The sequence below is a fragment of the Eufriesea mexicana genome, unplaced genomic scaffold (genome assembly GCF_001483705.2).
Source record: "Eufriesea mexicana isolate 0111107269 unplaced genomic scaffold, ASM148370v2 scaffold9115, whole genome shotgun sequence".
NCBI lineage: Eukaryota > Metazoa > Arthropoda > Insecta > Hymenoptera > Apidae > Eufriesea > Eufriesea mexicana.
The window spans coordinates 110,368-125,877 of record NW_016916828.1 but is presented as its reverse complement, the minus strand read 5'-3'; the positions used below and the strand labels follow the sequence as shown (position 1 = coordinate 125,877).

Genomic DNA, 15,510 nt, shown 5'->3' with positions numbered 1-15,510 from the left:
TTTTATAATAATTTTATAATAATTTTATACCCAATTTTATACATCACTGTAATAATTTTCTTGTAATTTTTCTAATAGGTTAATCCCGTATAAATAAACAATAATAATAATATAGAATTTTATGTTTCTTCTATTTAGTTTTGGAATAAAATGAAATGTATATTACTTTTGCAGTATGTACTGGGAAATTTAATTTTAGTTAATTTTTAATTAAATTAAAAAATTTTGGAATTTCTTCAGATTTTGTCCACGTTAAAACACGTTAAGTGTAATTTTAGCAAGTGCAGTATATAATTCTGATATTAGATAAGAGCTGAATAGTGCAAGGGGTTGAAGAGAGAATTATTTATTTATTTAGGGAATTAGGGTGCTACGAAATTGTCGATTGTTTGCAATAGTCGAAGAAAATGGAATTTGATTATGCTAACAAAAATAACTCTCATAATCCTATCTTGAAGAGTATCAGGACATTAAAAACCTGAATACCGTAAGCCCGAGAGACTTCAACAAATTTTTGCATAATCAAATCCCACTTTACACAGAAATTTTATGCAAAATGACATACTTAAGACAAGACTTAATAAATTACGCTTAAACTAAGTTAAACCATCACGTTACCTAGTCCCTTCTCAAACATCATTTTTTAAAAAATGATCATAACTTCATCCAGCAAAGACGATTCAACCCTATCCTCACCTCTGCACCTCAAATTACAATCATCAGAAATCAACCAAAATTCATAAATTCTTTTCGCAATTTTTCTAACCTAAGACCCCGATCTAATTCAATTTTAGCTACCGTCAGAATTTTCATTTTCTTCTTTTAAACGAATCGTACACGGCTAAGCTCGTTGCAGGATACCGGGACGAGGGAAAAAGTGGAGACGAGCGTCTCTGGCGTACCGGAGATGGCCGGCTGGGAACAAATGGCGGACCCGGGCTTCTGTAAACCGCGATAAATGGATGTACTTATATACAGTTTAAGCGTGAATCTATTACGAGCAAGCAGGCTAGGTATAACCGAAAACAAAGAGTGGCATAATTTCCCGACCGGTGGATGCGTCGGTACACTCCATTTAATCCCGTGTTAAACGGGGCCTGGTTGAGAACCCTGCGCGTGGATTAAATTCAGCTGGAACCCTTCGCCTTTGGCGAGTGTTATTGTCTCGGTGTAACAAACGCGTGGGCGAAAAGTCTGGCTTCGTTCCGTGGCGAAACGCGAGCCGTAATGGAAACACGAAGCAACAGACACGCTGATAAATGTGCCCACGTTCGGGCTGATTCATGCAGGGGGTCGGAGAATTTAGGGGCACCGGTTATTCCAAAGCGAACTTTCTACACTCGAATGCTTAAGATTCTCCGAGTTTATTAAATTTAGATTTATGATGCGGAAAGTTTGAGAAAACCAGGCATTTTTGGAAGGGTAGTCGAGTTTACAGTGAAATAAGTACGTAGTGTCTGGGTTCCCTTTGAAATGGGGAAGGATACTTAGGGCACCTTGACTTTATTAAATTTAGATTCACGAGAGAAACAAAAGGAATTAAATATGGTTTATTTTGGGACGGTACAGTTTCTACCGAAATAAGTATCGAAATATTTGGGTATTTTAGTGATGGGGATGAAAAGCAAGAACGTTTGCTGTGGAATTCTCGAAGTGGGGAAGAATACTTAGAATTCTTTGACTTTATTACATCTAGATTCAAGAGAGAAATAAGAGGAATTAAATTGTTGAGTTAGGGATGGTAGAATTTGAAATGAAATAAGTACGAAATATTTGGGATTTTTGGTGATGGGTCTGAGGGGTAGGAATGTTCGGTGTGGAATCTTTGAAGTGAGAAAGGATATTTAAGATATTTCGACTTTATTAAATTTAAATTTCTGACAAAAATAGAAACAATTGGATATTGTTCATTTACAGTGCACACAATTTATTGTTTATTATTATTTATTACACAATTGATTTTGTTTTGCACTGAAACAAATATGCAGTATTTATTTGTGATAGATATACCAAGAAAGAATAATGGGTTCAGAATGTCATTAAAAGAAGGGTGTTTGGACAGAGTGCTTGAGATCATCTCGCCAACGAGGGATGCATGAGAGATCATCGAGATCGATGAATGCCTGAATATCTCCCTAGAATCATCGCAAAAAGACAGACGAAGACAGGACGTGGGTATGCAAAAATATGTAAGGGAAAAAATACCTTCCAAAAACAGTAGAAAAGCATTGCTTAAAAATCAAAATTGTATATACCTAGTTACAATACATTATACACTTTACAACTGAACAAGTTAGCAAATTAACCAACGTTATAACTGCAAACTCTATTCAAAGATTAAATTAATATAATACAATTAATACAACAAAGTGTGCAAAATAAAATAGTTTCCAACCTAAACCACTTTCATAACTATCATCACAAATATTACGTTACCCAGAAAATTCCCTAGAAAATTCCCCACAAGATTCCCTAGAAAATTCCCTAGAACCCCAATAATTCACAGAAAACACGAATCCTTATCCTCCTTTCCTTTCACCACGATACAACTTACAAGAATAAAACGAAGATCGCATATGAGACCACCTTTATACCACCTCCAACACATCATGGAACGATGGATTGAGCCAACGACGTGGAACACGAGAAACTCCATGTCTAAATCGTGCTGCTCAAACGCAGCCTCCATCGCGTTCCCCGAGCCAAGGGATTCGATGCACGCGGCGAGTGTCTTTAATGGCCATCTTTGGCCTCGCGAGAGGTCGTCGAACAATTTCTTTACGAGCATAGCCGAAACGAATCGCGCGGTACTTGGCAAAGAGCGTGAAGGGACCGGCATGGTGGAGCCGGCTGGAAAAGGAGGACGGTCACGACGATACACATCGGGCCGGAAATCCGTGTCACCGACTGCCGCGTATCCGCGTGGCCGAAAGGCAAATAAGAAAGAAAGCTCCTAGGCAGCAGTCCTTTTCTAAGCTTCGCCAGCAGCCCGTAGAAACGATACTTTTCGCCGTGGAAAACACCGGAAACGTATTATTAACTCCGCGAGTGCCACCCCAACCCCATGGAACTCGTTTCCACGCGCGTCCTTTGTGATACGCGCATAAAAGCAGCTCGATAGCTTATTTTGTTCCTCTCTCGCCTCCGTCCTCTCGCTCTCTTCGTCTTTGCTGCTTTCCCCCTTCCTTCACCTTCTTTTTCCCTTTTCCCCCATTTTTTAACGGGGTAACGAGCGCTTGTGACGGGAAAAACGAGATAAATGTCCCTGTTTGTAAGAATTCTTTTAATATTCCGCTGCAGCTTTTAGCTCGTCAGATCCTCCAGACGTTTTTCGGATAATTTCGAGCCACAGGTTGATCTGTGGTGGTAAACCTTGGGAATGTGAGGGTTATGGGGTTTTCCGATGTCTCGTGTGTTTTACTCTGAGTGGCTTCAACGGTTGGGACCACTGTCGGCCATATTTTCGATCATGATGCTTCGGCTTATCAACGTAAAGGTACCAAAGTTTCGGAGGATTATCCGATCCAGGTGACTGAGTCAACAAATTCACTAAACTCGCAACAATTTATATTTTTCGCCATTTTACATCGATATATATATATACAGGTGACTGGGATAACACGGATCCTAGGCTCTAGAAAATCGTAGTGCTATAAAAATCGCGATGTCGAAGTTCAGGTTGAAAAAGATGATCCTTTTAATCATCAGAATCGATAAGAACGAGAAACCGATCAGACTACAAGGCTTCGAATGAAAAAATGAAAAAGGAATCCACGAATTCGATTACTTGTATTATCAGATTTCAATTAAACCACGTTGCACCTGAAAACTTCTGGTGCATATAACGAATATTAACGGAACAAATTGAACGAAGCTTCGATACCAAAAAGAACACATCTAAACAGATCTCCAGCAAATTCCGATGCGCGAATAATGCAAAACGTAGCTCGAATCAACGCTTCTCTTCGTGTCTCACAAAAAGGATAAACATGGATGAGGAAATAACACGTCTAAGGCAATTTTTCCCATTATTTCCCGGCCCGTTATCTCTCCCAATAAACCACCATACTGACATTATCTCTATAAGTCTCGAAAAAATACCGCTCTTTCTCTAAAAACTTCCATTAATTCCCAAAAGTCAGTTTATTAGCCGATATCAACGAATTAAGTCATTCGTGTAATTCGTATAAAAGAATTATACGAATTATATGAATTATATGAATTATTCAGCACTGGATGCTCGAGTTACGTGAGTTTCTTTGTCCCGGCGAAATTCCTCGTATCTCGTATCCGCTTGGAAATGGTGATTACGTTCGAACGTAAAGTGAAATTTTTAGCAGCGATCTGATAGTCGGTTCTTCCGCGGTTCGTTTCGATAGGAATCGTCGTAATTGAGAAAGACCAGCGTATTCTGATTCGCCCCGCGCATAGAAACGCGCCTTTCCGCTTCTTTCCCGTCCCTCTCCCTTTCTTGCCACTTTCTTCGTTTCATCGTGATACGCATAATTACCCGATAATCCAGCGTTATCGGGAATAATTAGTTATTAAGCCTTGTCGCGTGTTACAGTGGAATTTACTTTGTAGCCGTTCGGGGCCGCCTAACCTCAACGTTCGTTTGCAGCGCCGCCACTTCCGGTTCGCGTACTAAACCCGCTAATGGCCGACACGTTCGTGCGGAGGCTTCTTATAAAGCGCAATCGCGCTATCTGAACGATTCTACTCCGTATTCCGGGTCTAACGTGTCCAATAAATATCCCAGTCTGTTCAGTTCGCTCGACTTCGGTATATAGTGGTAAATTAGATGGCAGGATACTTCAACGTCTCCTTATCGCAATTTTTCTTACCGCATATCTTCATTGGCCCAGCTGGGTGGCTCGTTAGCACGCCATGATAGCGGGAGAAATTAGCACTGGAAGCAGCAAACCATTCGAAATGACTGGTTTCAGGGTTCTCGTTTTTGAGGTTAGCGGAAGCGCGCAGATGCTTTTGGCGAGGTTACTGCCGATGCTCGGCGAGATAAAAATGTAATTATATAGAGCTGTTTATTTTCATCGTATCAGTTTAATTATTATTATCTGTGTATACTATGTTTAGTATATTATAGGTCGGTAGCTCTCGTATTAACCCCTCGCGGACGAGAAGAGTATTTTTAGTTCGCGTACTGGTAAACGTAAATACTGGCGAGTTATCGGAAGTGATAGAGTAAAATCGCACGGTAAATTATTTCATCAGGAAGCTATATAAAAATACGAGTGAAATTTTACATAAAATTCGTATGTTTTCGCGAAGCTTTAATGGATCAGCGGGATAAATATACAAAGTTATGGTTACGATCAGCCTTTAATAAACGACCGTGCAATCGATCTGTTTTCGTTTCTAAAACCCACAATTTCACACTTCGTCAAATTACAAACCGTAGTATAATAATAAAGCATATTTTTATCACTTAAAAACAATTACATATAATTTTCCCATAGTGATTATAGAAATCACAAAAAGCTTCCTTCCCCAATATCTATCTATGTATCTCAAGAAAATAAAGAATTTTAAAGAATTCGCAAATCATTACTTCATTTCCTAACTTTAATATAATAACAAAGCATATTTTCATTACTTAAAACAATTATATATAATTTTCCTATAATGATTAAAAAAATCATAAAAAGCTTCCTTACCTAATACCTACCTATGTATCTCAAAATGGTAAAGAATTTTTAAAAATTCGTAAATCATTACTTCATTTCCTAACTTCAATATAATAACAAAGCATATTTTCATTATTTAAAACAATTATATATAATTTTCCTATAATGATTATAAAAATCACAAAAAGCTTCCTTCCCTAATACCTACATATGTATCTCAAAATGGTAAAGAATTTTAAAAAATTCGCAAATCATTACTTCATTTCCTAACTTCAATATAATAACAAAGCATATTTTAATTACTTAAAACAATTACATATAATTTTCACATAATGATTATGGAAATCATAAAAAGCTTCCTTCTCCAATATCTATCTATGTATCTCAAGAAAATAAAGAATTTTAAAAAATTCGCAAATCATTACGTCATTTCCTAACTTCAATATAATAACAAAGCATATTTTCATTATTTAAAACAATTATATTTCCTATAATGATTATAAAAATCACAAAAAGCTTCCTTCCCTAATACCTACACATGTATCTCAAAATGGTAAAGAATTTTAAAAAATTCGCAAATCATTACTCCATTTCCTAACTTTAGACGAGTGTATTATACTTGTTCGCAGGGGTGTAACATCGTTTACGTTATTCATTTTGGAAAGCACACGGGTCACGTAACACGGGCACAATTTCATCCGGAATTTTCCTTTGGAACCTTTAGTGCCTCTCATTTTTTAATTGCAGCTTTGGAATAATGAATTTCCCACTTTCTGGCCCCCTTCATAAGCCTCTTAATATCCCTCTCGCCCGTCTCGTCCACATTATTTTCGGTGCATTTCAATTGCCCTGCCAATCGATCCTTTCAAATTGAATTTGCAGCTCACGCTCCATAGGAAACTCGGAGGACTGCGAGGAATCGCGAGAGGGTGGCCGGTGGAGCAGCATCGGAAGCTTCAATTAAAGACAGTCTGCTCCTGAGGGCGCGCGATTTGTCGCGGTGACAAACTAATAGCGGCCTTTATCGTCCGCGTTATGGTAATTTAACGAGGTAACGAACCGGCCCGAGTCCTCGGGAACTCATCCTTATCCGAGGATTCTTGAAAAATTCCGTCCCTTCTGGCCGCGGATAAATTTCGGACTTATCTCGCGGTGGCAGCGGTATCGATCACGAGCAGGGCTCGTTTTCGCGAATAGACAAGATTAAAGTCGGTAAAAGTTTTTACGAGTGAACGCGATAAACTGTTCGCGAAGACCCTAAAAGCTGGCCGTTCAAACGAATGGTTACCCTTCTACTCCTCGAATTTTATTACGTACCCAACGTCGATTCGCGTTCGCCCGAGATAATTCCTAGATGGATAGCGAAGGGTTATGGGGATAATAAAAGAAATTAATGTAGACGATCATATTACGGATAGTCCGAATGGCCCAGTCTTCTGTCAGATTTGATAATTCTGCCGAATAGTTAATGGCCGGGAGCAGTGTTCTGGCCAACTGCAGTTCGTAGATTCAAATTTCGCGCGCTTTCGCAATTAATTACGTAACGAGATTAATTTGACGATCTATTTGCTTACATGGAAATTAAGAAGTGAAATAAAGAAATAAATAAGAAGTAATGCTTGGTCATAATTGTGAATAAAAATGGAAATCACTACCTTGTACGTTTTTTAACAGTTAACAAATTAATATATTTAAATAATAATATTTAAATATATTGACAATGATTCTCAATATTTTAAACAAAAAGATTCACACTATCTAGAAAATTCTTTTCTCTCTATCTCACTTTTATTAACATATGTTTACTCTTTGTCGATTTTCACGTAACTGTTTTATTTTGGCACATTCCTCTAAACATTTTTCTAACAACTTTCATACTAAACTCCACTTGCACATAGTATATTTATATCATTTCAAATGACTCTCACTTACTCTACCTCATTCCTATTCACACATATGAAACCAACACTCACAATAATGTGCCTTTAAATTATAGATATATTCACTTAACCCTTTGACTGCCACGCTGAAATCACGTGTTTTCCCCAGGACGCTGGATGCAAGATTTGTTCTATTTTTTGATCGATGTACTAATAAAATTTTAATTTTTAATCACAAGAGAAACTGTGGTTGATCATATATGACCAACGTGGCAGTCAAAGTACCAATGATAGTTATATTCGAGTATAATTCTATGTCATATGTTCTTCCAGATACAAATTTAGAATTCCGATATTTATATTCCAGTTTTAATATTTCCCGTTGGATCTCTATTTGTTCTGTCAGACAATGTAAAACGATCCAACAAAATATGATATTGTTTGCAATTACACTTCCGTCAATTATTTTAAAAAATTGTTCGCAAAATTGCATCGTTTTAATCAACTATATTTCCTCCATTTTCTTGCGAAATATAGAAGCACGAGAATGCAGCCTCGAGTAATAACCAATTCTCCAAATTAATCAAATTAGCCAGCTGCACTAACCTCTCGCTTATTTTCCAAAACAAGAACGCGGCAACGTTAATTACGCATATTACTCGGGCAAAATTGGCAAATGCTTGAAAAAATCGCAGCGTCTGTTACCCGGCTGTTATTAAACGTTTGCACGAAGGAACAACCATCCCCAAATACGGAAGTTTCGCGGGCCGAGACGCTCGGCGTCGCTGCGGATTCATTAGAACGGTTCACCTGGCGTTACAACCTCGTCAGAGATCTAAAAGCGGCACTGATACCGATTCCAGCGACGTCAATCCCGACTGTGTACCTCTATACATCGTCTCTTTGACTCGGCTGCTTGCCGCGACCTTCTAATGAATTTCCACGCACGACACCGAGCCATCACCGCGAAAGTTTCCGGGTTGCCGATGCTGCCAGCCAAAGAGATAATCCCACAAGTCGTCCCTCCATGCTTCGGCGTATAAAATTTGCATGAAAGAAACGGATGGTGGTCTCTGGAAGTTTGAAAGTGTCATAAGCCTCGTGTGCTGCAGCGACCCGTCGTCAGCACTGGAAACGACCAAACAGCTCTGACCACGGGCACGCCTGGAGTCCATCCATGGCCTGGAGTCCATCCATGGCCTGGAGTCCATCCATGGCCTGGAGTCCATCCTTACGGTTTAATCGCGGCAGTTCTAGCAGGATCGATTCACGACGTCGTAAAGCAAGCTTAAAATAGGACGAAGGGTGTCGAAACTGGTCGGGATTAAATTATTACCCTTATCGGGAAACGGATGGGGAACGAGGAATGGATATATCGACGAGAAGATCGTAAAGAATCTGTAGATGGAGGGCAAGAGTCCTAGTAGTCAGGTTACGATATCCCACTGGGACCGGAACATCCGGTTGCACGAAGTCGCGACAATAAGGAATATTCTCTTCGCCACTTCTGGGAATTACACGGGGTTAGATTACTTAGGTGGAGGAATCGAGAAGTCTGGAACTGGGTGATCGGATTTGTCGTGGCCAGTGCAAGTGGTTGTCAGAAACGGATGCAGGGTTCCTCGAGTCACTGGTCTGGACCGGACGTCCGCGAGATGACGTTTGGTACGTGGCGGAGATTTCAGGGAAACTCGGGGCGAATAGAAATGTGTACGCTTCGCGGCTTGTTGGTGAACAACGGGTGAGTGATTTTATTCCGAAATTTGTATTTTAATCCCTTTATTCCTTGCAAGGTGAAAGCCAGAGACTTGAGATTTGGGCATGCATTTATGGATGAATGTGATCCTGAGAAGAAGGAATTTCGCTGTCTTTCATTTTGAGAAGGTGTCGGATGTTTTACACGTATTATTTGGAATGGATGTACCGTAGTAATCTTTCAGATAATTTATTTAGATGATATTGGGTGAATTGGAGTTAACTATTGTAATTAGAATTTGGTGGATTAATTGATTGGAATTAGAAGGTATAATATTATTGGTTCTAATTATGGGAATCGATAACTGCACTAGAAATTAATGAAATATACGGATAATATAATTTGTAACACTGATACGATATTAATAAAGCGATACGTATAAATAAAGAATGGCGAGATAAAAATAAATACTATAATAATAAACCTAGGACTCTGTTTGACCAAAATGAAAAGTCATAAAAATATTGGTATTCAATATTTTATAGTATAAAACCTGTGTTAATTAAAAAGGAAACTGTTCAACCCGAATAAAACGTAAAACAATCAAAACGAAACATGTGAATAAAATAGCGTGAAAGCTTGGAAAAAAGTAATGTGTAAAAACGAATTGCTCGGAAAAAGCTACGTAAAATTACTATGTAAAATACACAAAATGATCAGTATCTCGTTTGCAACTAATAAGACACGGATAATTAAACAGGAAAAATAAATAAAATACGATAACACAAGAAATAAACCAAAATTTGTGGAATATTTAAGAAATTTGTGAAATGGCTGTCAAACCGTCACGTGACTTCATAGAAAATGGCGTGTCGGATGAAGGCGTCACGGGAAGGTAATTGAAAGGATCTTAAGAGTTCCGTGTTCCGATATCATTACCCCATCCCACACCTCTCACGGATGTAAAAGATAAGGTGTTCCGTTCGTCCCACCTAAAAGCCCCGGAATAAAGAACGGCCAGTCGGCTCAGTCGCACCTCTATCATTTCAGGGACGACAATCTCGGAACAATCGAGCAGAATGCCGGCCATGCTCAGGCCGGGACGCTCGAGCAAATGACATGGCGGGTCCGCAACCTGCGAGGGGCGAACTTTGTTTAAGAACTGGCCGACGCGAAACAGGGCTATCAACCGGAACTTCACCGTTCTCCTAAATTGCGCCACGATCTCGCGCAACTTTGTCCGTCCAAAGACAAGGTAATCTGGTCTAGTCATCCGTTGCGCATCGACCGTGTTGCTCGTCGAAAGCTCCCATCGATGGACTAGCCCGGCCCAATTCGAAGTGGTCGTGGCCATATTCGAGTGATTCCACGAGTCATTGGATACCTGAACCAATGCAGAATCTGCACCCGATTGATCCTTCAGGGATACTTCGAAATGCAACGAACTCGACTAGCGGGAATTTTAAATGGAATTTAGGCGGAAGAGGACTGCGTTGTCTGTATATCCCTCGGAAACCGTATATCTGTCCGAAAGGCACGAAGTAAGACTTCACGTAACCCAGTTTGGGTGTACTTAGCTGCTAATTAGGAGCTTGGATTCGGTTTAAAGTCGTCGTCCTTGAAATTTACGAGCTGAAGTGTTCATTTTGAGAGAAACTGCTTGCTCTGAGAAGAATGGGTCGTTCAAGATGGACGGTAGCACTTGTGGTGTTACTAATGGTAGCTATAGTCAGTTAACGTCTGACACTCGTGGTATTTGATAGCGATTTTTGGTCAACCGTTAAAATTTCTTATTCGTTGGTAATTTTGGTAGAATAGACTACATTCGCGTCGTGATTGCTCTGTTAGGTAGCAAAATGGCACCATTAAGTCGTTGACTTTCAATTTAAATTGAGTTGAGGTTAGGTTGGTCGAAATAACGAAAGGCGGTTTTCAAGAGCGACAAATTGAACACTAGATTCTGTATAAATGACTTAACAGGGTCTTCGATTTGATGAGCATAACAAGACCGGATTATAATAGTTGATAACCTCACTACGACGCTCGGGGTCTACGAGACCCACGGGGTTCACACGCACGTCCCTAGAGCTCTCGCTGCAACATCCATCCGTTCACAAATGGAGCTAGTAGTCCCGTTTCGTCTCAACGAAATGTTCTATTTAAAACATTTGATACTACTTCCTTCGCAAGAGTCTCAGTAATCCGACTATGGTATTCTTTCAATTCTAAAATAAAAACTAAAACAGATTTAACTTCTTCTGTTCTGGTAATTCAACACTGGTTGAATTACGGTCTATGCGAGTTTCAGGTAACATCGAGTCTTGCTTCGAAATGGCGGGAATAATCTATTGCCGTATACATGGAAAATTCGTGGCCATATACGCGGATAGTACTATATAGATAAGATCCAAAGTACCTTTGCGCGTGATAATCGATCATCGGCCTTATCCAGGCCATTCTTCGAGTATCCACGGCTGCGATACGAAGGTATAAACGGTATATCAGTTCTCGCTTTGTTTCCACGAGAGTAGCAGTAAGAAGTCAGGCGGACCATGGGTCGTTCGATGGGAATGGCCACTTCCTGATCCGTGGTCGTTATCGGAGAATATTCGAAATCATTGTATAGATAATCGAAATCCTTTCCACGGGTAAAGAACGGCGGGTATCAGCGACCCCATGGACGTAATTCAGCCCGTAATGGCCGCACGCCGGTGGCCACCTATCCCTATTTCCTTTACGCACCGTGGCTGGAAAATGGGTTTGGTCTTGTAAAGAATATAAAGGGATACCCTAGGGGGTGGGTGGATGCCCTACCCTCCGCTGCGTGCCTTCTTTCGGAACGTCTTATCGTCCATCTTGATTCTAGCCTGACGCGTATACTTATTACTTCTCGTTAGACCGCGGTTTTATGGGCTTAACCCTCGATAATTTAGATTCAAAAGACCATCCCTGGCCGTGGAGTGGTCGCGACCACGTGGCTCGAATGACGGAGCGGACATGTCAGCCGTACAGTTCCATATCTCTTTGTTCTATATCCTTTTGTTCCCGGTGAAACGCGTGGCACGATCCGGTCTAGGTCCCCGGGAGCTGCGGAGTTATGGTCCCAGGGTCGTGTCTAATAAGAAACCCCAAAAGTGCCTTCTTCGGGGTCTTTCCTCTATCATATTTATCGGATACCCTGGAAAAATCACTCGGATGCTCGAGGTCGTTTGGACCTCAGGTCGGATCGAAGATGATCAGAGCCTCTGGTTGCTCGCGCGCTGGAAACTACGTTTCTGTGCATCGACAAGGCATTTTGTTCCCATTCCGCATCGCGGCACGCGAAACGGCTCTAGAAAAATGGCCATTCGCTTTTCTATTAGCCCGATAAACATCTCGTGCAGACGGCTTGTCAATAGCACAAGGCTAGCGCGCAGTGGCGCTGGTATCGATGGAGTCTCAGCGCAGGAAATTCGCTTACTTTTTGCCGAACAACGATGTTGAGGACATCTTGTTCCGCGAATTTCGTGTTTCATATTCAGCGTGGTAAGTGGTAAAAATAAACGAAGGTTATCAAGGCTCTAGCATCGCACATAAAAATGCACGAACAGTCTTTGAGCTGGATATCTGAATTAATCTCGCGAACAAAGACACGAGATCGTTTATGATTTTAAAATAGCACGAAGACAAAGGATCCTGATTATAATTTGTACATATTAAACGGGACTATCGTGCGTTGTGAAAGACATGCACGAGGAGGGTTCGAACTCTTTAGGAAGATAGGTTATGGCGGGATAAATGAGAAGCTCTCGGACAAAACCAACCATCGATTGTTGCGACTTTTCTCTATTGTTGTAGTTATAAAACGATACTTACAATTCATGTCGACGTGGACGGAGGAGGAGAGCGGGATCGACCTATTGTTGTTCGTTGCGTTGCAGGTCAGCATCGAGCGTACATCATCCCGTCCTAAATTCTTTATAACGAGCTCGCTGCGCGTCACGCCGCTCCTCACCGTCAGGGTTTTGTTGCTGATCAGCCTGTCGTTGCGATGCCAGGACACCGTTGGCGCTGGCTTACCTGTGGAACCACATCACCGCCATTTTTTACCCAATTTTCAAAATAATTTTGCAGATTTTTAACCACCTTTTGTGGAAAAAAAGAAAAAGGGGGGAAACGATTCTCATTTGATATAGGTACACCGAAATGACACTTTGATTGCGAATTTTTTCGCAATTCCGAATGAGAGAGGATCCAGGAAAATTTTTGAAGAGACGAGGGATGAAATATGTAAAGGTATATTTTTTAAACGTACATTTAGATGGTTTAAAATTTGTCGAAACATTACGTTTTCAGCTTCAATTTCGTTTTCAAAAATAAAAGGTAATATCGAGGAACTAAATAAAGCGAGTACGGTGATGACAACGCACGAAATGACCGCCATTTTGTTCGCCGTTGAAAACTCTTATATTGCAAAACTCGCGTTGCACTGTTCTCAATGTAGCATTGCCAGATGCAATTTTTGTTGCACCGAAATTGCCATTTTTTCTAACAAACGTTCTCCCAAGTGATTTCCTCAAAACGTTACACTAAAAGTTTACATCGACTGTGTAATTAGAAGAAACAAATCCACAATTTTTTAATTTCCTCTGCAATTGCAGAGTGGAAATAGAAAGGGTCGAAAGTGGCAGAATTAAATTTTTGAAGAAAATAATAATTTACTTGTCAAAAAAGTTAATGAACGAAACATTATTTCTATTTATTATATATATATATCATATTACTCTGTATGATTTTACGATATCCGTACAATATCTTCTCGTACAATATATCTTTTGAAATTGCAATTTTTAACCTTTTTATTTCCACTCTTCGATTATTGATACCATCGATGAGAAACAAACGTGTCGGTAATTATGAACGTAATCTAAATCGAATATTGCATTTTGCATTAATGTACGTTATAATGATATAACATTATTTTCTCGAAAATGGTGAGAAAATTTTAATTCCCATTTTATATTACTTCAATTTACATTATTATAACATAAAATCAACAGCATGGTGATAAACGACAATTTTTAGATTTTGTGATACAATTAAATCTCTTTTAGATACTGAAGGGTATTTCTGATGATGTTTCTATGACGTTAGAGTCGTGTCTGAGAAAAGTTGTTAGTGATTGTTTGCACTAATCGCAGATTAGTGCTCTCCAAAATAAACTCACAAAGAAGTACCATAAAATTATTTTTGCAACAACAACAAAATTCTTGAAACTTTGTCGTACTTAACACTTTGCACTCGAGAGGCATCTTTCAGTCGCCATTTGCTAAAATTTCGAAGATCGGTATTAATTAATATGTCAAATTTAAGATAATGTAACGGTGTCGAAATCAAATAATTCTAAGTGTCAATTATTATACTATTCCTTTCTTATTGCTCAAAAAAATATCGTCAATTTTATAGCAGAAAATCTTCGAGGTCCTACTCCTCTTTAGCCAAAAGCTCGTCGAGTGCAAAGGGTTAATTCTCCTATGCTATGATATATATAAAACGCGAAACTTTGAATATTTCAAGGAAAACATATACAACTTAGATCCCATTCATAGTCACCGGTGCAAATAGACTTCCTTTCTCAGCATGGTACGTGTACATCTCTTATCTGGAATTTATTTTAGCGCTACTAGCACCGAAGCGTTCCTCGGCAAAGGACGAAGCAACGTGGCGATTAGAACGAATTTCTGAACGTGGGTTGCCGCCGCGTGCAGCAGCGGCGTCACGTAAATTCCGTTGCAAACGAGGCTTCAACGATCCACGAAAGCCCGTTCTCGTTTTTGGAATTGTCCCGGACGTTCCGGCGGTCCTCTGGAGCAGACCACAGTGGGACACGGGTGCGACGTGACGTTACGTTGTACTTACCGCCGTACACGTCGCAGTAGAGCCGCAGGGTGTCGCCCTCTATGTAGGGGCCCACCATCGAGTTCCGTGCGATCCCGGAGTCATCGACGATCACGATTTTGTGCGGCGGAACTGCAACACAGAAAGAAGCGCGTCGCGCGTTTATCACTTGCCGACTGTGAGAACGAATGGCGCGATACAGCGGAATTTATGTCGGGAAACGTACGATCGTCGCTGCAAGCTTTGGTATCTGCAGCGGAGCCGCGTTTAAGATTAATGCAAATTTCGTGTACACCCGTGTTCGGAGTTTTAGAGATATGCGTGGGGAATGTAGTGGCGTTTAGAATTGTGAATTTTCGAGGGTGGACCCATGATGCGGAAACTGCTAATAGAGGTCTGAATTCTGGACTTG

General features: G+C 40.2%; 1 protein-coding gene across 1 annotated transcript; it reads right to left on the bottom strand.

The window, feature by feature from the left end:
• Positions 1–13,076: 13,076 nt before the first annotated feature.
• On the bottom strand, positions 13,077–15,216 carry LOC108553044 (synaptogenesis protein syg-2; the record flags this gene model as incomplete). Its single annotated transcript, XM_017907794.1, has 2 exons — positions 15,120–15,216; positions 13,077–13,280 (listed from the first exon to the last, which is right to left on the bottom strand). Coding segments are annotated over exons 1-2 (262 nt in total), but the record flags the coding sequence as incomplete, so codon positions are not given.
• Positions 15,217–15,510: the final 294 nt, after the last annotated feature.